At 48.7% G+C, this 23,646-nt stretch overlaps 2 protein-coding genes across 4 annotated transcripts; one reads left to right on the forward strand and one right to left on the reverse strand.

The window, feature by feature from the left end:
* Positions 1–2,297: 2,297 nt before the first annotated feature.
* rrbp1b (ribosome binding protein 1b) lies at positions 2,298–16,432 on the reverse strand. Of its 2 annotated transcripts, none has more exons than XM_079729457.1 (25): positions 16,358–16,432; positions 13,773–14,549; positions 13,314–13,423; positions 12,806–12,937; positions 11,952–12,062; positions 11,355–11,473; positions 10,844–11,006; positions 10,313–10,451; positions 10,072–10,139; positions 9,944–9,981; positions 9,548–9,634; positions 8,731–8,782; positions 8,326–8,436; positions 8,208–8,248; positions 7,942–8,029; positions 7,130–7,222; positions 6,587–6,679; positions 6,221–6,286; positions 6,022–6,090; positions 5,781–5,873; positions 5,549–5,617; positions 5,263–5,355; positions 4,935–5,018; positions 3,718–3,903; positions 2,298–2,646 (listed from the first exon to the last, which is right to left on the reverse strand). In XM_079729457.1, exons 2-25 carry the CDS (start codon positions 14,458–14,460, stop codon positions 2,608–2,610), a joined length of 2,832 nt encoding a protein of 943 aa, XP_079585583.1. In that variant the 5' UTR covers positions 14,461–14,549; positions 16,358–16,432; the 3' UTR covers positions 2,298–2,607. The 2 variants fall into 2 exon arrangements, with proteins under 2 accessions (XP_079585583.1, XP_079585582.1); XM_079729456.1 differs by having other exon boundaries at positions 3,718–3,906.
* Positions 16,433–17,715: 1,283 nt separating this feature from the next.
* On the forward strand, positions 17,716–23,590 carry kat14 (lysine acetyltransferase 14). Of its 2 annotated transcripts, none has more exons than XM_079728819.1 (11): positions 17,716–17,845; positions 18,198–18,468; positions 18,629–18,750; positions 18,884–19,005; positions 19,418–19,590; positions 20,054–20,470; positions 21,157–21,734; positions 22,037–22,170; positions 22,326–22,501; positions 22,610–22,800; positions 23,145–23,590. In XM_079728819.1, the coding sequence occupies exons 2-11, from the start codon at positions 18,213–18,215 to the stop codon at positions 23,316–23,318; spliced, it is 2,343 nt and encodes a 780-aa protein (XP_079584945.1). In that variant the 5' UTR covers positions 17,716–17,845; positions 18,198–18,212; the 3' UTR covers positions 23,319–23,590. The 2 variants fall into 2 exon arrangements, with proteins under 2 accessions (XP_079584945.1, XP_079584946.1); XM_079728820.1 differs by having other exon boundaries at positions 17,747–17,845; positions 18,177–18,468.
* The last annotated feature ends 56 nt before the right edge of the window (positions 23,591–23,646 follow it).

Raw genomic sequence — 23,646 nt, forward strand, 5'->3', positions numbered from 1 at the left:
TAGAGGTGAACCTCCAGATGTATAAAGGTGAACTTCCAGATGTTCAGAGGTGAACCTCCAGATGTTTAGAGGTGAACCTCCAGATGTATAAAGGTGAACTTCCAGATGGTGAAACCCTTAATGTTTTGAGGAGAAACGCTGGGTCTGGGTGAACCAATGACATTGGTTCGGTGTAGTGATGTAGTGATGGTCGGTCATGGATGGGGGAGTGGTGTTGTTGGGTGGGGTCATGTAAATGAGCGGGGTGGGTTGTGAGCTGATCTTGGGTTTGCCATGGTAACTGCGTTCCTTAGTTTGAGCCCTTTCTTGGCTTCTCCTGCTGTAGTTACCATGGTAACACCTTTCTCCTCCTGAATGACTTGGCTACAGACGTAGTGGGGATGGGAGCCCGGGTGGGGTTATGTAAATTAGTGACTTACACTGAACAATGCAGATGAGATGCTAAATGTGAACGGCTGGTTTTTCAGATCATTGCAATAAAAACGCTTCTAGCAACTCATTCTCTTAGAGCAGCCGCCCCAGTCAGTCTCAGGTGTGTTTACATCACTTTGTTCTCAAGTCCGTCTGTAGCGTTTTGTCTTACGTGTGGCTGTTTGATACGGAGCTAGACTATGAAAGCTGTAGCCACGGCCCCACCACGGTCCAATATGTGTAATAGGGTGAAACTACGTTGGGGAGCGCTGGGAAACTGCTTCTGAGAAGCTTCCCTCCCGCAGAGCGTGGCTACACGCTGGAGAACGGAGCGTTCCTGTGTCAAACCTTTTCTATTCCACGTCGTCTGAAACCGCCTTGGCACACCGGTGCTGGTCTGGACCGGTCTAGTCTAGTTGCTGGGTGGTTGGTTAGAGGGTGTGGTCTAACTACTGGGCGGGCGGTACTATATATATTGGTGGGTTGCCCCCTGGAGGCGTAACGCAGTACTGCGTGAAGGGGCGTGGACATATTTTGTAAAGCTATGTTTGAACAGTGTTTGATACCGAACATGTGTTGATGAAATGTTGATAGCTGTTGTAACATGTAATATACTGACCGGTTTCTCTTAGTCCTTAACTTTTTTTTATTGTTGCTTAAGATATTTAATTTATGAACAGAATGTGAACTTAAAGATGAATTAGTGTGAAACATAATGGGATAGGGAACTATTGGCTTAAAGCTTGGGTTTGGATGTGAATAAAACACCATGTATATACAGCCATCAGACTGCACTGTTGCTCATACTAACATGTCCTAGAGATGTAGTCCATGTCTCCAACACTGGGGGCGCTGTGTATGAATATAGCGCCACCATAACCCTTTTGGCTTTCTACTCTACAGTCTGAGACTAACCCTTACCCTGACCCTAACCCTGATCCCACCCCAACCCTGATCCTAACCCTGACCCTGACCCCTGACCCCACCCCAACCCTGATCCTAACCCTGACCTACCCTGATCCCTGACCCCACCCCAACCCTGATCCTAACCCTGACCCCACCCCAACCCTGATCCTAACCCTGACCCTACCCTGAACCATGTCCCAAACCCCAACCCTGATCCTAACCCTGAACCCACCCCAACCCCAACCCTGAGCCTTACCCTGACCCCTGACCTAACCCTGACGCTGAACCCTGACTTCAACCCTGAACCATGACCCAAACCCTGACCCCTGACACCGACCCTGAACCCTGACCTAAATCTACATCCTGTTCATTATTGACTTGATCCTTTAGGGAGCACAGCGACACATCGTCAACATTTTCTTGATCAATAAAGTTGGCACTCATCCTTCAAAATGTTATTGAGTGTTTTGTTGGATCACAACTCAATGCTGTAAATCTGTAAGGATATTATATTAATATTAGATTACTATATGAGAAATCTATTCTCAACTAGATCACATCACTGTATAGCTATAACTACATAATATATTTACCTTTACCTATATTTACCTTATTCTACATCATGTATAAACCTTATTCTATAATATCACTACTCTATAAACCTTATAATATAATATGTAATGTATAAACCTTATTCTATCATTTATATATAAACCTTATTCTATATTATAATTAATGTATACATCTTATTCTATAATACAACTAATGTATAAACCTTATTCTATGATTCATAATGTATTCCACTTATTTTATAATAGTACTACATAACCTAAAAACCTAATTCCAGGATATAACTACATAACGTATAGACCTTATTCTATAAAATAACTAACTATTAAACGTGTAAACATTCTATAATAGGCCTATCAATATTTAAAGCATGACGGGCCGATGTGATTCTCAGAAACGAGGCAGAAAAGTGATGTTTTTACAAATTTTAATGTTTGAAATGTTCCTCCAAAGAGGCAGCAGACCTGTCCGGTTGCCACGGCGGGTTATCCCAGTTCCCCTTCCCTTTAACACTGAAGCAGAGAGTGTTCACCACAACGGCAGCGCGGGAACACCATCCAAAACCCAGACCCCTGGAGAGTGTGCCTGCTTCTACAGACAACAGACGTTCTGGTCCAGATGTTCTGGTCCAGACATTCTGGTGTCCAGACCTTCTGGTCCAGGGGACGGGTGTCCTGGAGAGACGAGGGCGGAGCGATGCCGTCGGGTGGGTGGTGTCGATCACACGGAGGTCCCGTCGTTGGAATAGCCGGCTTGCTCCTGAACAACGAGACGATAACGGGTTAATGGGAGGTCAGGGAGCAGACGCCTCACCCACAGCTCCTTCTACATGTCATTAAAGGTGACATAGTATACCCTCTTCTGACATCACAAGTGGGCGTGTCCACCTAGATGTATGACGGATAGATGAGCAACGTTTGCTACAGTCCACTGGGTAGACACTGGCTGGTAGACTGATCTATCCAGCACACATCTAGGTGGAGACACCCAGTTGTGATGCCAGAAGAGGCGATTTCCAAAACGGCTTGGTATACTATGTCACCTTTAAGGAACTCCCTCACCGCAAGACTCTCTTAAGGCCGATTCATACCTCCGGATCCGGACGAAACTCGTTCGTCCGTACCAAACGTTGTCTCCGGGACTACCCTTCATACCTCTGTCCGGTTTCAGCGTTAATATGGATGTTACGCAATACATCCTCTAGGGCAGTGACTGTCGTGTCACAAATTACCAGCATCGACAATCGCAAACATGGCATCTGTAGAGGAGATGATTTTGCTTTGTGTCACCCGAAATCGGCAAAAATAGGGGCAAAAAGTTTAGGCATACGTGGCGGTGGCATGTGACACCCCTCACCAACCCGCAGATTCTCCTCAAAATGTTGCGCCATTTTTAAATGACCAGTTATAACTCATTGCCAAAGCAGGTAAACAATAAAATAAAAAGGTCAGGTATATAGTTTAATATAAGTATAAAACGTTAAATACAATATATATACATCTCAGATATTATACTACACTCTATTTTCGCGAATGGTTGTACTTCTGACTCTATACTGCCGCCTCGATTTCCGTTGGTATTGCTCCAGTTCTCCCGGAGCACTCCGGATTCGTAAGCTCAGAGGCGACGGATCCGCTGACGGTCGAAACGACCTCTGGGACCAGACGAAAGGGTTCCTATCCGTATTTACCGTAGGGTGTGAATGGGCCTTTACACCCCGCCGGACCTGAAGCTCCATCCTAAACCACACCCACTAGAAGGCCCTTTCTCCATCACCTCCCCATCCCCACCACTGTGTGTCTGATAGAGGCCATGTACTAAGAGGCCTACCTCAGTGAGGAGCTGCTCCACGGGGGTCTGGGAGATCTGCTCCTGCTCCTGCGTCGCCTCCTCTTCCTGCTTCTCCTCCTCTTGTTGCGCCTTCTCCTGCTGCTCCTCCACCTCCTCCTGCTTCTCCACCTCCTGCACCTCCACCTCCTTCTGCTCCTCCTGCTTCTCCTCCTCCTCCTCCTGCTCCTCCTACACCAACACCACACCAGAATTAACAAGATGCTCCAAAACACAGGATAGACTAGTGTTAGACTGGTGTTAGACTGAGACTAGTGTTAGACTGGTGTTAGACTGAGACTAGTGTTAGACTGGTGTTAGACTGAGACTAGTGTTAGACTGGTGTTAGACTGAGACTAGTGTTAGACTGGTGTTAGACTGAGACTAGTGTTAGACTGGTGTTAGACTGAGACTAGTGTTAGACTGGTGTTAGACTGAGACTAGTGTTAGACTGGTGTTAGACTGAGACTAGTGTTAGACTGGTGTTAGACTGAGACTAGTGTTAGACTGGTGTTAGATTGAGACTAGTGTTAGACTGGGGTTAGACTGAGACTAGTGTTAGACTGGTGTTAGACTGAGACTAGTGTTAGACTGGGGTTAGACTGAGACTAGTGTTAGACTGGGGTTAGACTGAGACTAGTGTTAGACTGGTGTTAGACTGAGACTAGTGTTAGACTGGTGTTAGACTGAGACTAGTGTTAGACTGGGGTTAGACTGAGACTAGTGTTAGACCGGTGTTAGACTGAGACTAGTGTTAGAATGAGACTAGTGTTAGACTAGTGTTAGAATGAGACTAGTGTTAGACTGGGGTTAGACTGAGACTAGTGTTAGACTGAGACTAGTGTTAGAATGAGACTAGTGTTGGATTGAGACTAGTGTTAGAATGAGACTAGTGTTGGATTGAGACTAGTGTTAGAATGAGACTAGTGTGGGACTGAGACTAATGTTAGACTGGTGTAGGCAGTAGAAGGGAGCTAGCTGAGGGTTAGCAGGGAGCTAGCTGAGGGTTAGCAGGGAGCTGGCCGAGGGTTAGCAGGGAGTTGGCCGAGGGTTAGCAGGGAGTTGGCCGAGGGTTAGCAGGGAGTTGGCCGAGGGTTAGCAGGGGGCTAGCTGAGGGTTAGCAGGGAGCTGGCCGAGGGTTAGCAGGGAGCTGGCCGAGGGTTAGCAGGGGGCTAGCTGAGGGTTAGCAGGGAGCTGTCTGGGAACGAGCAAGAACATACCGTAGTGAGCTCCTCTGTCTGTGGCTGGGCTTCTGTCTGGGCAATCTCCAGCGGTCTATCAGACTCAGACGGGAACGACTGGAGCTACAACATACACCAAAGTTAGCCTTCTCCTCGCCTCCCCTTCCTGATATGCACCGCCTCCTGCTCCTCACTTCCTCCCAATTATAAAGACCTCATCCTGTTCCCGTTCATCACCTCCTTTTGCTTCTCAACTCCAACTCCTCTACCTTACTCCATATTAAGGGGTACCCCAGCCATCTCCTCTAACTCCTCCAAAGTAAGAGTACCCTAGCCACCTCCTCTAACTCCTCCACAGTAAGAGTACCTCGGCCACCTCCTGGGTGGAGGTCTCGGTGATGTAAGACGACTCCAGCTGCTTCTCTAACTGGGCCTCCAGCAACATCAGCTGTTCCCTGAGCTGACAGACAAGAGTTAGGAGTTAGACAAGAGTTAGGACAGACAAAAGACAAGAGTTAGGACAGACAGGCACACAAGAGTTAGGACAGACAGACTTGGGTAGCGACAGAGAGACACACAGACATACAGACTGAAACACAAGTGTTAGGCCAGACAGAGAGACATGTGTAGGGACAGACAGGCTGGTTCTCTACCTGTTTATTTTCACTTCCAGAGTTGACCAACTCCAGAGATTCTTCCAGAGCCGTGACCCTATCCAGAGCCTGAAGACATGACACACTCATGAACCATTGTCTCCTATTGGCTACCAGGTTACCATAAATACCACCAGGTCGTAGCCATAGTGAACAGTATGTCAGCATAGTGACCAGTAGGTGACCATAGTAACCAGTAAGTAACCATAGAGACCCGGAGCAGCCGTCCTACCTCCTGCCGTTGCTGGTCTGCCAGGGCCAGGCGATCCGTCCAGATCCTCTCCTGTTCTTCTGCTCTGCTCTGCACACTCAGCAGCTCCCCCTCCTGGAGGAAAACCACATCACAGCCTCAGACAACCAGCAGAACCCTGCCGCTGCATGGAGCTCCACGTGTATCAGCCTCTCACATAGTCAAGGTAAGGGTTTTAAAGATGGAGGCTGTTATCCGGAAGGGGAGAAGGGGATTGTCTCACCGCTTGGGCCAGAACGTTGCGGTTCATTTCACACTCCTTTTCCTTCTCCTGCAGTTTGGTTAGAACATCCTGGAGATCCAGAACATGGATTAGAGTGGTATGTTTACTCGATTGAACCACTGATGCATTCACAGGTAGTGTATGTATGTATGCTTGTGTGTGTGCGTGTGTGTGTGTGTGTGTGTGTGTGTGTGTGTACCTGAGATGTTTTTGTGTCTTGTTGAGTTTCCAGAGCTTTCTGTGTGATCAGCTCCAACCAATTACCCTGAAAAACGAGAATGGCAACCGGTCCAACACACAGATAAACATTAACACTTAATCATCCAACAGGTAAAATGAAGGAGGCCCCAGCTCTATACCTCCTTTATCTCTGACCCTATCCTATCAACAGACCGTTCCCACAATAAAGACTAACAGACTGGTTCTGAGGCTGTGGTACCAGACTACAGACTGGTTCTGAGGCTGTGGTACCAGACTACAGGCTAACAGACTGGTTCTGAGGCTGTGGTACCAGACTACAGGCTAACAGACATGAAAGGTGAGACATGCTGGTGTCCAGACCTACCTGCTGCAGTTCTACAGAAACTTCTGGAAACAGAACGTGAAGACACTTCTGGACCTCAGTCTGCAGATGGGAGGCAGAGTCCTCTGCTACCACCTTAACAAACATAAGACACACATGTAGATCAGATACAAAGAACACACACAAAGAACACATGTAGAAGACACACATAGAACAGACATGTAGAACACACGTAGAACAGACATGTAGAACACACACATAGAACACACATGTAGAATACAAGTGTTTACAACTTTGTTGTATACAGGGAATGGGTTAACCTAGTGATTGATATCACTCTGCACTTGGTTCTAGGAACATCCTTACTGTACCGACAGCGATTTATGGTTTCACCTGCTTCTGACAAATGTACTTATTCTAAGTCACTTTGGATAAAAGCGTCTGCCAAATGCCCTCAATATAAATGTAAAAGTGTTTCCCCTCACTCGTCTCTTAGATGTGCTACACTGCGCCATACTCAGGTGTTCATGATAGAAGTGCTGTCAGACTAAGTGACGGGTGTTGCGTTGTTGCAGAGCTACAGACCAGAGCTTGCTGGGCCTCAGTCAGTCTCTGGAGGTTCATGGTCTCTGCGGCCGACAGCGACTCCATGGCCGTCCTGTTCTGCTCCTCGAGCTCCTGAGAGGGGACCACAGTACTCAGTATAACCAGTATAGCTAGTACTTCCAATAAACCTGTTGAATCAGCAACAGCTCCCAGTATGACCAGTACTCAGCACCCGGCATAGGCAGTACTCCCAGTTTAACCAGTATAACTAGTACTCATAATACCACCAGTATAATCAAGACTGCCAGTATATCTAGTACTCCCAGTATAACCAGTAGTCCCAGTATAACAAATTATCCTAGTATAACCAGTAATACATTATAAAAGTTTAACCAGTACTCCAAGTAAAACCAGTACTCTCTGTATAACCAGTTCTCCCAGTATAACAAATACAACCAATAATCCAAATTTAACCAATTCAACCAGACCTCCCAGTAAACCCAGGATAACTTATACCTAGTACTCCCATTAGAACAAGAATAACCAGTAAAACCAGTACAACCAGTATAACCAACATAGCTACTACTCCAAATATAACCAGTGTGAACAGTATTGCCCATACTCCCAGTGTAACCTGGTTTACCAGATTTACCAGTACTCCCAGTATAACCTATTATCTCAGTATACCCAGTACTCACAGTATAACCAGTATTCCAAGTATAACTCGATTTACCAGTACAACTATTACTCCTAGTATAACCTGTATTCTCAGTATAACCTGTACTCCCAGTATAACCAGTATTACCTATACTCTCAGTATACCCAGTACTCCAAGTAAAACCATTGCTCACATTGTTTTTGTGTTTTGTCTGCACCAGGTCTTCTCTTGTGGCCACTAGTTCCTCCTCCAGAGCCAGCATCTGAGAGTCCTTCTCCAGGCTACAGCAATGATATCAATCATACATCAATATGTACTATATATAGGAAATACACCATACATACATTTCATACTATATAAACAACATGTACCATAATATACATCATCACAAGATAATGCCCACCTCCGAGTGGAGGTGGGCTGCAGAGGATTCTACTTTAATGTGAATCATGTTCTCACCTTTCAAAAGGCTGCTCTGATTCGGTCTCACTTCCTGAATCCTGCAAGACATCAGCATCATCACCATCCCATAATAACAACTGGAACAATGATGATTGTTTTGGATGTGGAGATTTACCTGGACTTTGCTTCTCAGAGTCTCCATCTCCTCCTTAAGCTTGTCCAGGTCCGTTTCCAACGTTACCACTCGCCTCTCTCTCTCCTCTAGAACGGCCTCCATCTCCGTCACCTGGAATATAGTACTGGAGCGTCAGTACATTGGTACTACTGTAGTACACCATGAGTACTACAATATCATAGAGAGTACCTTAGTACTGCTGCATTAGTACTACGGTACCACAGACAGTACCATAGTACTGCTACATTAATACTACCGTAATACACTTTATGTTTTTGTGATGATGTATAATGTGTGTGTGTGTGTGTGTGTGTGTAGTTTGGTGTGGTGTGTGTGTGTGTGTGTGTGTATAGTGTGTGCGTGTGTGTGTGTGTGTGTGTGTGTGTGTGTGTGTGTGTCTCTTACTCTTGTGTCTTCCTGTGTTTGGGAATTTGTTGTCTTTTCTCCAGACTTCATACTGGAAAATAACAATGAAAACAACCCTGGTTAGTGCTGTAAAGCTATTGTTGACTAGTATTGTCTAGTGTTAGATTGCTCGAGCTAGTATGAGTTAATCTCAGAAAGTGGTAGTTTTGGCATGTTTCATTAAAGGGGACATATTATGAAAACAACACTTTTCTTTTTGGACAAGGCCAAGTTCCTTTCCCCCAATTCTTCTCAACCATGGCCGAGATATCCCCAACTATAAGTCTATACTTGAAAGTGCCAGAGACGTCAGACGCAGTCTTTGTGATTCATAATATCATCCGAGGCGCACATAGCTTTTGGCCGTGATATTAGATATAATATTATATAAATACCCACATATAATATTAGTATTATTATATTACATTATATTATATTATATAGAGCTCCAGGGGACGGCAAACGGCAACAATCCCTTCTCCTCCATGCTGTGGTTCAGTCTGACAGCTCATTGGTCAATGTGCAGCAGCTCATTTGCATTAAAGCTACAGACACCAGAAACAGCGCATTCTGAAGGGACTGAAACAGAGGGGAATAGCGGTAGGCAAGATTTTTTTTCCTAAAAGCTATTTCCAGCAAACAGCTTCAAAAACATGTTTCCTGGAACTCAAATACTATGCTTACTTGTTGCGAAAACGCCATAATATGTCTCCTTTAAATGTACACTAGTGTAAGCCAGTGTTAGCTTGTTTTAGCTAGGGTTGGTTATTGTTAGCTAGCTTCAGCTAGTGTTAGTAGGGAACACGGGAGGGCGTACCCATTTGAAGTGATGGTCTCCAGGCTCTTCTTCAGATTCTGCACCTCCTCCTCCAAGGAGGTCACCTGCTGCTCCTTCTCCTGCAGACTGACAAACCAACAGACCAGAGGTTAGACGTTGGAGGTTATCGCTTAGAAGATAACAGGTGTTAGATGTAAGGGTTTAGAGGTCAGATGTTTAGGGCTCAGATGTTTAGAGGTCGTGCTTAGAGGACAGGTTCAATATGTTTAGAGGTTTGATTTTGAGAGGTTAGGGGCATAGAGGTTAGACGTTGATAGGTTTGATATTTAGAGGTTAGAGGTTAGATGTGTGGAGGTTAATGTTTAGAGGTTAGATGTTTGGAGGTTAATGTTTAGAGGTTACAGGTTAGAAGTCAGATGTTGGACAGGATCCTACCGAGTATTTAGCTCCTCCATCTTGGATGAGTCATCAACCTGTTGAGGGGGAAGATAATGACATCACTGTTACATATAACTATGAAAACCCTCGTCCACCCAGAGGTCATGTCCTGAGCGTGGTCATACCTGTGGTGGTGGGCAGGCCTTGAGAACCTGCAGCTCCTCCTGAGCAGAACCCAAGGTACCACGGAGCTCTGGAACACAAACCAGGTAGCAATTAGCATGCTAACATTTCACAAACACAGCTAGCGCTTAGCACAATGTCATGCTAACATGCTAGCACTTAGCACTATGTCATGCTAACATGCTAGCACTTAGGGTTCAGAAGCTCATTGGCTTGAGGTCTTGTGGGCGGAGCTTGACTGACCGGCAATCGTGACCTCATGCTGCTGGGCCTGAGTCAGGCGCTCCTGCAGGCTGGCAATGACATCACTGCACCTCCTCAGCTCCTCCTGCATCTCCTCCTGTCGCTGCTGATGGCCACGCTCCTTCGCCACATGGGTAAGCTGTTCCAAGGGCGGAGGAGAGAGAGAGATAGGGAGAGATAGAGGGAAAAGAAGAAAGAGAGAGGGGAGAGAGAGAGAGGGAAGAGAAGGCGGATATAGTGGGTACAGAGGTGAGAGAGAGAGAGAAAGGAGACGGGAGGAGACAGAGAGGAGACCGAAGGAAAAGGAGAAAGAAGGGAAAGTAGAGTTAAACGACTTTAGACAATAAAGTCAAAAGTATTCACAGACACTATAATTAAGAATACATATAAAAAATAATACTAACGATATATGATACAGATGCATCCCATGTCATTTTTAGTATATATACGTATATATACTGTATATATAGTTATATATATATATAAATAGCACTAGATATATAATCTTGTAGATGCAGAACAGGAGCCGACCTGGCTCTGGGCCAGCTGCTGCTCCATGGAGGACAGCTTGTTCTCCAGACTCCTCCTGCGCTCCTCACTGCCCTGCAGGGCCTCGTTCCTCCTGCTCAGCTCCGTCACCTCCCTGGCCCCGCGCAGCACCTCCTGCCGCAGACGGGCCAGCTCAGCATTCTGCCTGAGGGACGCAACACAACCAGAACCTTCCAGAACCTTCCAGAACCATACAGGAACCAGAGGGGTCAGAACCATGTGGAACAAGAGATGCCTGCCACAACCAGAACCATACAGAACCATGGATAACCACAGAGGCCTGGCAGAACTGATGGATAATAAGAACCATATAGCACATACAGAGAGACAGATAGACAGGTGGTCAGACAGACAGACAGGTTGTCAGACAGACATATGGTCAGACAGACAGGCAGGCGGTCAGACAGACCACCAGGCCGTCTGACAGGCGGTCGGTCAGACACACAGATAGACAGGCGGTCGGTCAGACAGACAGGCAGGCGGTCAGACAGACCTGCTCTCTGCCTGGCTGGTGGCCTGGTTCAAGGCGTCTCGGAGGATGGAGTTCTCCTGGGTCAGTCTGGTGAGCTGGCCACTTGGTCCGTTCTCCAGTTGCTCCTGGAGACTAGACACCTGTAGTCCACACAGTACACAGTACACACTAGTACCAGTATACAGTTATAAACATACGTAGTACACACAGTACACACTAGTACCAGTATACAGTTATAAACATACGTAGTACACACAGTAAACACTAGTTCCAGTATACAGTTATACACATATGAAGTCCACACAGTACATACTAGTACCAGTACATAGTAATACACAACAGTCGTACAGACTAGTACCAGTACACAGAATTACACGCCTGTAGTACACACAGTACCCAATAAGACCAGTATACAGTAATACACACCAATAACACTAACCAGTTAGCTGTATAGCCAGCTTAATTTTGACTACCGCACTACTGAACTTGTAAAACTTTAAGTGCCTCATTCTATAGCAGATAGTTAACAGAACAACTTAGCTAAAGTTATTTCAACTCCCTAAAAACACGTCTACCATGAAAGCACCACAGGTATGACATCACTGCAGTGATTCTGACCTTGAGCTGGAGCTGCTGGGTCAGAGTGGCTTGGGCGTGGCCACTGGCCAAGAGCTCCGCCCTCAGACCCGCCTCCAGGGCCTGCATCTTGGTTCGCTCAGCGCCGACTTCCTGTGGGACAGGAAGATGATAAGCTAGACATAGCTCCCAGGCTAGACATGATTGCTAACCATAGCCCCACAGGATGAAAATGATGAGCTAGCCGTAACCCCCAGGTTACGGCTAGCTCATCATTCCCATGATGCACCAGGATAACAATATGATATAGCATTTAGCTCCATTCAACCCCATGCATGCTCTTCCCTGTACAGTCAGAACTTCACTGCACTGTCGGATCTTTGCTGCACTGTCAGCTCTTCACTGAACTGTTGGTTCTTCACGTCGGCTCTTCGCTGCACTGTCAGCTCTTCACTCACTGTCAGCTCTTCACTGAACTGTTGGTTCTTCACGTCGGCTCTTCACTGCACTGTCTGCCCTTCCGTGCACTGCTGGCTCTTCGCTACACTGTCACCTCTTCGCTGCAGTCGGCTCTTCACTGTCGGCTCTTCCCTGTCGGCTCTTCGCTGTCGGGTCTTTGCTGCAATGTCAGCTATTCGCTGCAGTCGGCCCTTCACTGTCGGCTCTTCACTGCAGTCGGCTCTTCACTGTCGGCTCTTCGCTGCAGTCGGCTCTTCACTGTCGGCCCTTCGCTGCAGTCGGCTCTTCACTGTCGGCTCTTCGCTGCAGTCGGCTCTTCACTGTCGGCTCTTCGCTGCACTATCGGCACCTCACTGAGCTGCTGGCGCTTCACTGAGCTGTTAACTCTTCACTGCTCACTGTTTCAGCTCAATGTGGTCAGGGTGTAGCGGTCTTACCTTGGTCAGGTCTCGGAGGCGGGTCTTAGTGATAGTAGCGTCTTTCTTTTCGTTGCTCAGCTGCTTTTCCTTCTCCTCCAGCTTCTTCTTCAGGGCAGCAACAACATCTGCTTCTCCAGACGTCTGAGGACTCTGCAGCCGAGGACGAGGGGTTAGGTGGTGGTGTCGTAGTTAGGTGGTTGTGTGGGAGGTTAGGTGTATGTGTTGTGGTTAGGTCGTGTGTTGGGGTTAGGTGGGTGTGTTGGGTTGAGGTTGGGTTAGGGTCAGTGCCAGTGTTGCCGGTGTATTCCTATGGAGTTGAACGTTGAAGCCCAGCCTAGTTTTGGCTCAACCCTTTGGACGCTGACCTATTGCCGCATGTCCAATCAGATTACAGCTCTGTTTGATAGAATCCAAATTAACATTTCAATCATTCAGACACGGACAAACAACCGACTCTCTCTGGGGTTCTACATGGATTCTGGCTCCATGCTCCTTGGGAGCATGGAGGACCTCTTCAGAGACCCACCTTCTGTTGCAGGGCCTGGATCAGTTTCTGGACCTCCTTCTGGCTCAGCGTCGCCTCAGTGACAGTGGACATCAAAGTTTTGTAGGGCAGTGGGCCGGCCGGGTCTGTTTCTGCAACACAAACATCATCATCACATTAAAAGAATACTGACTCTATAGATTCACTATTCACAAAGAGACGAGTTAAATGCAAAGCTGTAGTTGACCCTCAAATAATTAGCAGAGCTAATCGTCTTCATCTGCTTCCATTGATTTCAGCTAACTCTGTCAAATGTTAACTCAGCCGAATGCTAACTCAGCCGAATGCTGACTTCATTGAACGCACTGGACTGATCAGTAGGGTGCTTCTTGTATTTCAATAAATCAACCATAGGGTCATAACAACCATGGCATAACGTGAGGATGGATGCTTAAATTGGGGCTAGCTACGTATGTAGCAGCAAATGCTAATGCTACCAACCAGGTTCAGCCTTGGCCTTCTTCTTCTTCGTGGGCGTGTCCATCTTTGGCTCCTCCCCAGTGGCAGAGACAGGATCGCTAGGTGCAGGGGCAGGATCGCTAGGTACAGAGCCCATGGCAAGGGTCTCCGTTGCGACCACTACAACCTCAGAAGCAACAACAACGGTTTCCTTAGCAACTGTTTCAGACGTCGAAACTTGCTCCAACTTCCCCGATTTCTTCTTCTTCTTTTTCTCCTTCGGAGAGGCAGCGGGGGGAGGGGCTTCAACAGAGGTAGTGGGTGGAGCTTCTACAGAGGTAGGGGGAGGGGCCTCAGGGGCGATGGGAGCCTCCTCAACCGGTTCTGGGACCACAGGCAAGCCGGGTCCAGCAGCAGAGGGGGAGGCTGCAGAGGCAGGTTCTGGGTCTGACTCAGGCTCGCTGGTCGAGGCCACGGCGGGTTCTAGGGCGTCCGGTTCCGGGACCTCTCTCCTCTTGGTTTTCCTCTTGTCCACTGGCTTCTCCTTCTTCCTGCGGTCGGACCGCTGGGGCTGGGTTCTGTTGTTCTGCCGCCGCTGCTGGTCCAGAGCGTCCTCGTAGGACGTCTCCCTCATGGAGACCAGTGACACCAGAGCCATGCCCACGGCCGACACCACCATGAACCCACCGAAAACCAGCAGGCCCAGGGTCTGGGGGTCCCACGCATCCATACTGGGATGACAAGGAGACTAGGGTTACTGGGAGTACTCGGGGTATTGGGATTATTGGGGGTACTGGGAGTACTCAGAGACCTGGGGGACTGGAAAAAAACACAAAACACGGTCAAAGACCACATACACACACACAAGCACACATCACAACAAACACAAACACACACACACACACACTCATACACACACACACACACACACACACACACACACACACACACACTCATACACGTACTGATTCCCTGCCCAGGGACCACAGATGCAAATTAGTTATTCAGCTTACTCTGGTATTGAACCTGTTCTGTACATGGTCCCTGTCAACTAAACCAATAAACTAAACACACACACACAGACACACAGACACACACACACACACACACACACGCACACACACACACACACACACACACACACACACACACACACACACACACACACACACACAAACATCTAATAAAAAACACAAACTAAAGATAGAGATAGAACATAAAGTTGTGAATCCTAGAAGTGAGCTGCCCCTGTAGTTTGCAGCAGGATATGAGAATTGTTAAGTATGGTTATAATATACTTAATGACATGGTTTCCTTAACATATGACATCGTACTTGAGCGATAAAGGCAGAGTTGATTTATTCAAGTGTTCTTTTTAAAAAATAAAGTGTAAGTGTGAGAACATAAACCAAAAGAGTTGAAAAGTCAGAAGAGAACAGTTTGTCCTCAGGTGAAAGCAAACAGTGGTCCACAGAGAGGACCCAGAGAGTAACGAGATAGACCTCAAAGGCAGTACAATCACTAGGATCAAGACTGAATACCGTACTTCAACTGACATGGATTATGCATACTTATAGACAGAAAGTCAAACAAAAAGCTAATATTGCGTGTTATGTAGAGGACGTAAAGTATAGTGCTGTTCAAAACTCAAACAATAGCAGACAAGACTGGCCAGTAGACCTCCTCATCAAACGGATCTTCTCCCTGTTATAGACTGGAGCAGCCCCCAGCCATCACTGCTCTCACTTAGCCGGGTCTGCATGTAAACCCTCTAAATGTAGACCCTCACAATGCAGGTCTGAATCTCGACCCATGGGGCAGAGAAGCTGAAGAGTCGACGTGTCTTAGCGGACAATTAACCCTTTCAGCCCCTCCTGCCTAAACTGACTGTGGATACCTGCATTCAGATTCTAGCCGACTCTGCAGTAATACTATCCGATAGTAACCTGATTTTTAGCTCTTTGAAGCAGATTATGATCTGAAAGAGATTCCGGTGAATGTGCTCACATGTTCTAAATACATAGCCAGCTATCTAACGCACAGATAAGGCATACGGCGGCTTCTTTGTAACTATTTAGATAAAGACAGTAATTAGTTCAGTAAGTAGAAGGTCTGATTGTTGTATTTTAGCCTACTGGACACCAGATGATGTGGTTGATTGGAAACATTAGAGATTCTGATTATCGGAGTTAGTTATTTGTTAGGCCTGTTAGGTTATTTCAGCTTAAATTGCATAACTTCGGTTTCAATTGCATAACTGTCTAATGCAGCCCATACTTAAAAAGTCACAATTGATTATTGATCATGCTACGGTCAATGTTTAAACGGTTAAATAAAAGAAACGCACAAGAATTGGAACCCGAAAACTATAAAGAAGACCAGTAATAATATAAAACCAGTAATAAAATCCGAGTAAAGTTAAAATAGTTACTAGACCGATTCGTGTTTAATAATATATTTATTAACTGTTATCAAATACGCTTTTACACTTATTTGCGATATTTTGAAGGAGGATGTATTGAGAAATGCCACTGGCATGAAGGTATAGTGATGACGACTTGCAGTCAAAATCTGAGTTCTAAAGGCAAACTATAAGGAGAGTCTGATGAAAAAAGTATGTTTCTTACCTGAGCTGTTGAGATGAAGGAAAGTTTACAGAAAAGCCGCAGTTTGTGGAGTCGTGGCACTTTCCCTGGTCAGAGAGAAGAGGCGGGATATCGGCCGGTCATTGGGCAAAGTGTCTGTCACTCAGGGACAAATAAACCAACCACGTCATCGTAACGATGCAGCTGCAGAGAAGACAGAAGCCTCATACAGATGATCGTGCAGACAAGCTGGTTCGAGGGCAAGCATGGATGTCTTGATACTTTTCATTCATTGTTTACGTTTTTTAATCATGACCCAAACAACTTTATATCATAGTAGTTTCAGACGGAAAACAAAGAGCTGACAATCACAACATGAGTCAGGGTTGATTTGGTAAACATTGGTTTTATTTACATAGCACTCATATGAAGGACTCTACAAGTGCTTGAATACGCGTTTCGTTCATCTGGAGTGGGCGCGACTTTGCCCTGAAGCGGGGCGCTATTGGCCGATCCTCATGTCCTTCTCTTGCGATGGAATGTTTCGTCTATCCGACGAACGGACTGACAGATGGACTGCCAGCAGGCCGGCACAGAGCAAACGAACAAAAGAAACGCTTCGATTCGAAATAAAGAGGATACAATCTATTTGTAAAACAACACGGTGGCTACCAGCAGAGGGCGGTGTCTCCTAGTTTAATCACAGTGCTTTATTGGCATGGGGCACACACCGTCACCGACATCATGGGGAAAGCAAAAAGTCATACAATAGGATACAAACATGTGGTACCAAATAAATAGCTAAAACAACAACCAACACTAGTATCTTTCTCTGAACAGACTGGAGTCGCATCCGACTCGACTGCTCAGGACTTGGTTGTGAACTCGACATTGAGCTGCTAATCCTGTCCTAGCACCAGGGGTGCATAACGTCAAGTAGGCTAGCCTGTCTAGTTTAGCTCTTAGCTATGTCTACAACCTCTAAAGTTGTACTGGGAGTTTCTGTGATACTGACGCTGAGCACCGTGGCCGGTGTGCACATTAAGCAGAGGTTGGACCAAGAGGTAAATAACCACTTACAATAGCTTAGCATTAGCAAAAGCATTTACAATGAACCTAGCATGGTGCTAACTAGCCCGTTGTCTTCAACGCCCTCCAGCTGACTCGTCAGGGATGAAACAGTATTCGTCATGTTGACCCTCTGCACAGAGATTGGCATTTATCAAGCAACCACTGAACGTGTAATTGTTGATTATTATAAATCACCGTTACTTGGCTTTAAAATAACAGCTCATAATTCTACTTCCGTTTGGCGTATGGAAGTAAAAGTCCCTTAAATAGTTGCTTAAACGTCGGCTCTGATATTTCTCCGTGGTTCTAGCGGCTGCATCAGGGGGTTGTGCGGGACCTGGAGCGCTTAGAGCGAAAGAGAGAGAACCTTCGAGTCCTGGACCAGCAGAGGGTCCTGACCCAACAACTGGAGGCCCAGAGGACCCAGAGGGAGGCCGAGCAAGCCCACCACTAACCCAGGTACCACAGACACCTCCGCACCCAGTCTGCTACTGGTTGGACTGGAAGCTGCCCTTTGATCTTATTAAGACCACAATTTTATGCTGGTGCTCTACTGCTCTACTGGGAGCTGCCTCGAATCCTACTCTTATTCTGATTTAATGGGTAGCTGCCCAGTACAACCACAGTTTTGACTCTGTGTGTGTTTGTGTGTGTGTGTGTGTGTGTGTGTGTGTGTGTGTGTGTGATACCTGTGCAGAAGTGTTAACTCTCCAGGTGTGTGTTACCTGTACAGCTGTGTGTGTAAAGCAGGCGTGTGTGTGTTACCTGTCCATGTGTGTGCGTTCACCAGTTTTGTGTGCCTCCTGTCCAGGTGTGGGGCTGAAGCATGGAGAGCAGCAGCGACCAGCTGGTGGGGGAGAACGACGAGTTGTGCACGTCAGCCTCGGAGGGTCTGGAGGAAGGGGAGGTGGAGGGCGAGACGGTGCTGATGGTGCAGTCGGAGGACCAGGGCTCGGTGGACCTGTCCCATGAGCAGAGCGGGGACTCCCTCACCAGTGACGTCGGGGAGGAGGGCGAGGGAAGCTGGGCGTGCGAGGACATGGCGTTCTACTGCGACCGGTGTCACAAGTGGATACCCTCCGGTAGGACCCCTTAACAGCCCGCATGTTCACCTTCCCTTTGCGAGGTTCATCCGTCCGCCGCAAGGTTCACCTGTCCACCTTTCTACTTGTACACGTGTCTCGCGGGTCTCACCTGTGTACCTGTCTCACCTTCCACCTGTCTGCCTGTGTGATCCACCAGGCCAGCTGAGAGGGGAGCAGCCCAGCTACCTGAAGGGAGACAACTTCTTCAAGTTCATCTGCTGCAGCTGCTCCGAGGACGGCAAGGAGAGCTTTGAGAGGATGAGACTCACCTGGCAGCAGGTAACCATAGCAACAGGATGAGACTCACCTGGCAGCAGGTAGCCATAGAAACAGGAGAGAGGTGAGAACCATAGCCACACTAGAAGTTGTGTGGTACGTGGTGGTGTAAGGGGCGGCGTGTCTTGTGTTCTAGGTGGTGATGTTGGCCATGTACAACCTATCGCTCGAGGGAACCGGTCGTCAAGGTTACTTCAGATGGAAGGAGGACATCTGCGCGTTCATAGGCCGCCACTGGACCTTCCTGCTGGGCAGTAGGTGAGGAACCACCACCACTACACGCACACTGGTACACACATTCTGGACCCACACTGCTTATGAAGTCTATTACAGTACTGAGGTATAACTGTAGTACTGAGGTACCACTGTGTAGTGGTGGCAGTATGAGTGAGGTACTACCGTGTAGTACTGGGGAATAAGTAAGGTACTACCTTGTTGTACTGGTCTATGTGATGTAATACCTTGTAGTACTGAGGTATACAGTATCAGTGAGGTACTACTGTGTAGTACTGAGGTATAAGTAAGGTACTACCTTGTTGTTCTGGTCTATAAGTGATGTAATACCTTGTAGTACTGAGGTATACAGTATCAGTGAGGTACTACTGTGTAGTACTGAGGAATAAGTATGATGTAGAAGTGAGCACTTATAAGTGAGCGCTGGTCCCTGCAGGAAGAAGACCATCACATGGTGGAGCACGGTGGCCGGCTGCCTGTCCGTCGGCAGTCCCACCTTCTTCCGCTCCGGTGCTCAGGAGTTCGGAGAACCAGGCTGGTGGAAGCTAGTCCAGAACCGACCCCCCACCCTGCGGCCCGACCTGGACAAAACCACCACCAAGGCCAAAGGTAGCCCTGCACTTTAACCTGTCTACCAGCGTCCTGCTAGGGCTGCCCTTTTGGGGAGCTCATTCATGTGTTTGTTGTTGTATAGGTGTGGTTTACATGTTGTTTACTCGTTTTTTCAATGTAGCATAAATGTTGTTTACTTTTATTTTAAATGGTTTCCACTTGAAGATGACCTGGGGTTTGACTGTGGTTTACTTGTAGTTTACCTGTTGTTTACTTGTAATTTGACTGTTGTTTACTTGTAGTTTGACTGTCGTTTACTTGTAGTTTGACTGTCGTTTACTTGTAGTTCACCTGTTGTTTACTTGTAGTTTGACTGTTGTTTACTTGTAGTTTGACTGTCGTTTACTTGTAGTTTGACTGTCGTTTGCTTGTAGTTCACCTGTTGTTTACTTGTAGTTTGACTCTTGTTTACTTGTAGTTTGACTGTTGTTGTTTATCCATTGTTGTTGATTCCCTGTAGTGTCGAAGCCCACCCTGGAGCCCAGCATCACCGTGGAGGGCCTGAGGAAGCGTGGGGCCCGGAACCCTGTGGAGAGCGCCATGCAGCTGAAGGAGAAGCGCTCGCGCACCCAGGAGGCCAAGGAGATCCGGAGGGCCCAGAAGGAGGCCAGCTACACGGACCGCTCCTCCTCCTCCACCCCCGTAAAGATGGGGGCGAGGGGGGGCCGGCGCCCCGACCTCCTCCTGGAGAAGGGGGAGGTGGTGGACTTCTCCTCGCTGAGTTCCTCGGACCGAACGCCACTCACAAGCCCCTCCCCTTCTCCTTCGCCCGACTTCTCCGCCCCCGGAACCCCCGCCTCCCACTCGGCCACGCCCTCCCTGCTGTCAGAGGCCGACCTCATCCCTGACATCATGCCCCCCATGGCCCTTTTCCACGGTGAGATTTAACACTTGCCTCTAACCAGACCAGTGTTTAGCTGGCAGCTGAACACCCCTCCTTTAACCTTTGTTAGCTGGAAGCTAAACACCTCTCCTTTAACCTTGGTAAGCTAGCAGTTAAACATGTGCTGTGTTCCATTATCCATACTATCATGAGTACACTTAAACATAGGACACTATCCGCACTCACTAAGTGTGCAGATTTTCAGATGCCAGTGTGGTTCCAAATCGAATACTTCGTGGTGCACTAACCGGAAATTACGATCGCGACTGCCGCCGCGGCTCCACCCTCACAATAAACATCACGCTTTGAACAGTGAACTCTTTACGCCTAGCAGCTATAAAAGCTTTAAACACTACCAAATGACTCCATTAATGCAGGCTATGTGGAAAATGCGCCGACGTTGGCTCAGCCTGGCGCCGCCTCTTCCGCTACTTAGCTAAGATGGCTGCCGTTGAGTACAAAAAATCGATCCACACGCCGAGGTTTGGCCGTTTTGAGTACACCTTCCGGGTCCTTTCAGTACACTTCTTTTGGCGCCGATCTTAATTGGAACGCCCTACGCACTCAAACTAAGTACAGTGAGTACGGATAGTATGGATGTTGGAACACGGCAATGCTCTTTTCAACCTCGCGTAGCTAGCAGTCGATGAATATTGAATCCCCGAGCGTTCCCTCTGCAGATGACGAGGAGCTGGAGGGGGAGGGGATGATCGACCCCGGCATGGAGTACGTCCCGCCCCCCAGTGCTGGCCACGCCCACCCCGGCCTGCCCCCCCGCCCGCCGCCACCACGCATCAAGCGGGAGGCGGACAGCGAGGGGGAGGAGGGGCCCCCGCGCGCCGAAGACTTTGACGGGCCGCTGGCCCGCTGCGACGACCCCGCCCTCTCCGCTGAGGGGGGGCGCGGCGCGGTGGGCGGGGCCTCGGAGAGGAGGCGTGTCCACGCTGAGAAGAAGGGGGAGGGGCCCGGGGCCCCGAGCGGGCCCCGCTACACGGCGCTCAGCCTGTACGAGGAGCGCATGTTGCTGCGGCGCCTGGAGGCGTGTCCGCTGGCGCTCGCCGTGACCCCCCAGGCGGCGCGGCTGCGCAGGAAGCTGGCGGTCCGGCAGGCCAAGCGGCAGAGAGCGCTCCCCCTGCTGGACGTGGACCGCTCCGTCTCCACCGCCCTCAGCCTGGTGGGGGCGCTGTACAGCCCCGGGCCGCTGCTGGGGCGCTTCTGCACCAGCAGCCAGGACCTCCGCATACTGGACCGCTTCCAGGTACCCCCCACACTGGGGCTACGGCGCTACACCAGTGCTAACTTACTACTACACCCCCCTACATTAGTACTACACTAGTGCTGCACTAGTACTACACTAGTACTACAGTACTACACTAGTGCTAACTTGGTACTACACTAGTGCTACACCCCCCTACATTAGTGCTGCACTAGCACTAGTGTTCTACCAAACGTGTTTTTTCCTGTGTGTGTGTGTGTGTGTGTGTGTGTGTGTGTGTGTGTGTGTGTGTGTGTGTGTGTGTGTGTGTGTGTGTGTGTGTGTGTGTGTGTGTGTGTGTGCAGACTCCCCTGGCCTCCAGGAGGGGGCTCCATCACCCGTCGGCCTCCTTCTGGCACCGCCTCATGGGCTCCGACGGGGGCCTGGACCCGGCCGTCAGGAGCCCCTACACCTCACGCTGCCTCAAGCCCTTCATCAGGTACACACCCACCCACCTGAGGCCCCGTGTTTATTAACCTGTTGTTTATAGGGGCCCCATTGTTTATGAACGGGTTGTTGTTAGGGGCCCCTGTGTCTTTTAACCTGGTTGTTGTTATTGACGGGCCCCTGTGTGTATGTGTGTGTGTCCTGTAGGAGGGACTATGAGAACAGGCCCCTGAAGATGAAGCTGCTGGCAGAGATCCGTGCGTACCCCCACAGGAAGGACCCCACTTGGGTCCCGGAACCCGAGGCCCCCATAGACTACTGCTACGTCCGGCCCAACCACATCCCCTCTGTAAACGCCATGTGTCACGACAGCTTCTGGCCAGGTAACCCCTCTCTGTGTGTGTGTCTGGCTGGATTGGCTTCAGAGCTTAAATGAACAGTATTCCAAAGCGGTGTAGCAGCCCGCTGAGCAGCCTGCTCTCTGTCCCCAGGTGTAGACCTGTCTGAGTGCCTGCAGTACCCAGACTTCAGCGTGGTGGCGCTCTATAAGAAGGTGGTGGTGGGGTTTGGCTTCATGGTGCCGGATGTTAAGTACAACGAGGCCTACATCTCCTTCCTGTTGGTGCATCCCGATTGGAGGAGAGCTGGCATCGCCACCTTCATGATCTACCACCTCATCCAGGTAGGATAACCTTGCCTGGGGGGGGGCTTATTACTTGAGATGGGGTCAAAGTGCAAGTGTACACAAAAGGCCTCCGGTTACTGGTAGGGTGCCAACCCAGTCGTCTGTACCACTCATCACTAGAGCAGGGGGCTAACCCCTGTGTCTGTATCACTCACCACTGAGTAAGGGGCTAACCCCAGGGTGACTCTGATGCTGTGGCCCTGATGGTGTCCGTTGGGAGGGTCCTCAATGTGTCTGTGTGTCTGTGTGTGTGTGTGTGTGTGTGTGTGTGTGTGTGTGTGTGTGTGTGTGTGTGTGTGTGTGTGTGTGTGTGTGTGTGTGTGTGTGTGTCTGTGTCTCAGACGTGCATGGGTAAGGACGTGACTCTGCACGTGTCAGCCAGCAACGCGGCCATGCTGCTGTACCAGAAGTTTGGCTTCAAGACGGAGGAGTACATCCTGGACTTCTACGACAAGTACTATCCAGCCGACAGCACCGAGTGCCGCCACGCCTTCTCCCTGCGGCTCAGACGCTGACGACTCACGCTGACCACTGTGATGTCACTGGCGATGTCACACGCTGACCACGGTGACGACACACGCTGACCACGGTGATGTGACACACTGACCATGGGGATGTCACACGCTGACCACGGTGATGTCGCTCACTGACGCAGTGAAGTCACACGCAGATCAGTGGTCACATGCTCACAGTGGCCTTCAGAGCGTGTTTTCTGCGTCATTCCCTTCCTTATAATCGAGGCGATGGCTCCACCCTTCTGTCTTGTGTCATTTTCTGTTAATAAAGACTTCACCATGCTTGTACCTACTGCTCACATTTGATTGGTCATTGGCGTCCTTGGGT

The sequence above is a fragment of the Pollachius pollachius genome (assembly GCF_949987615.1).
Source record: "Pollachius pollachius genome assembly, chromosome: 2".
Classification (NCBI taxonomy): domain Eukaryota; kingdom Metazoa; phylum Chordata; class Actinopteri; order Gadiformes; family Gadidae; genus Pollachius; species Pollachius pollachius.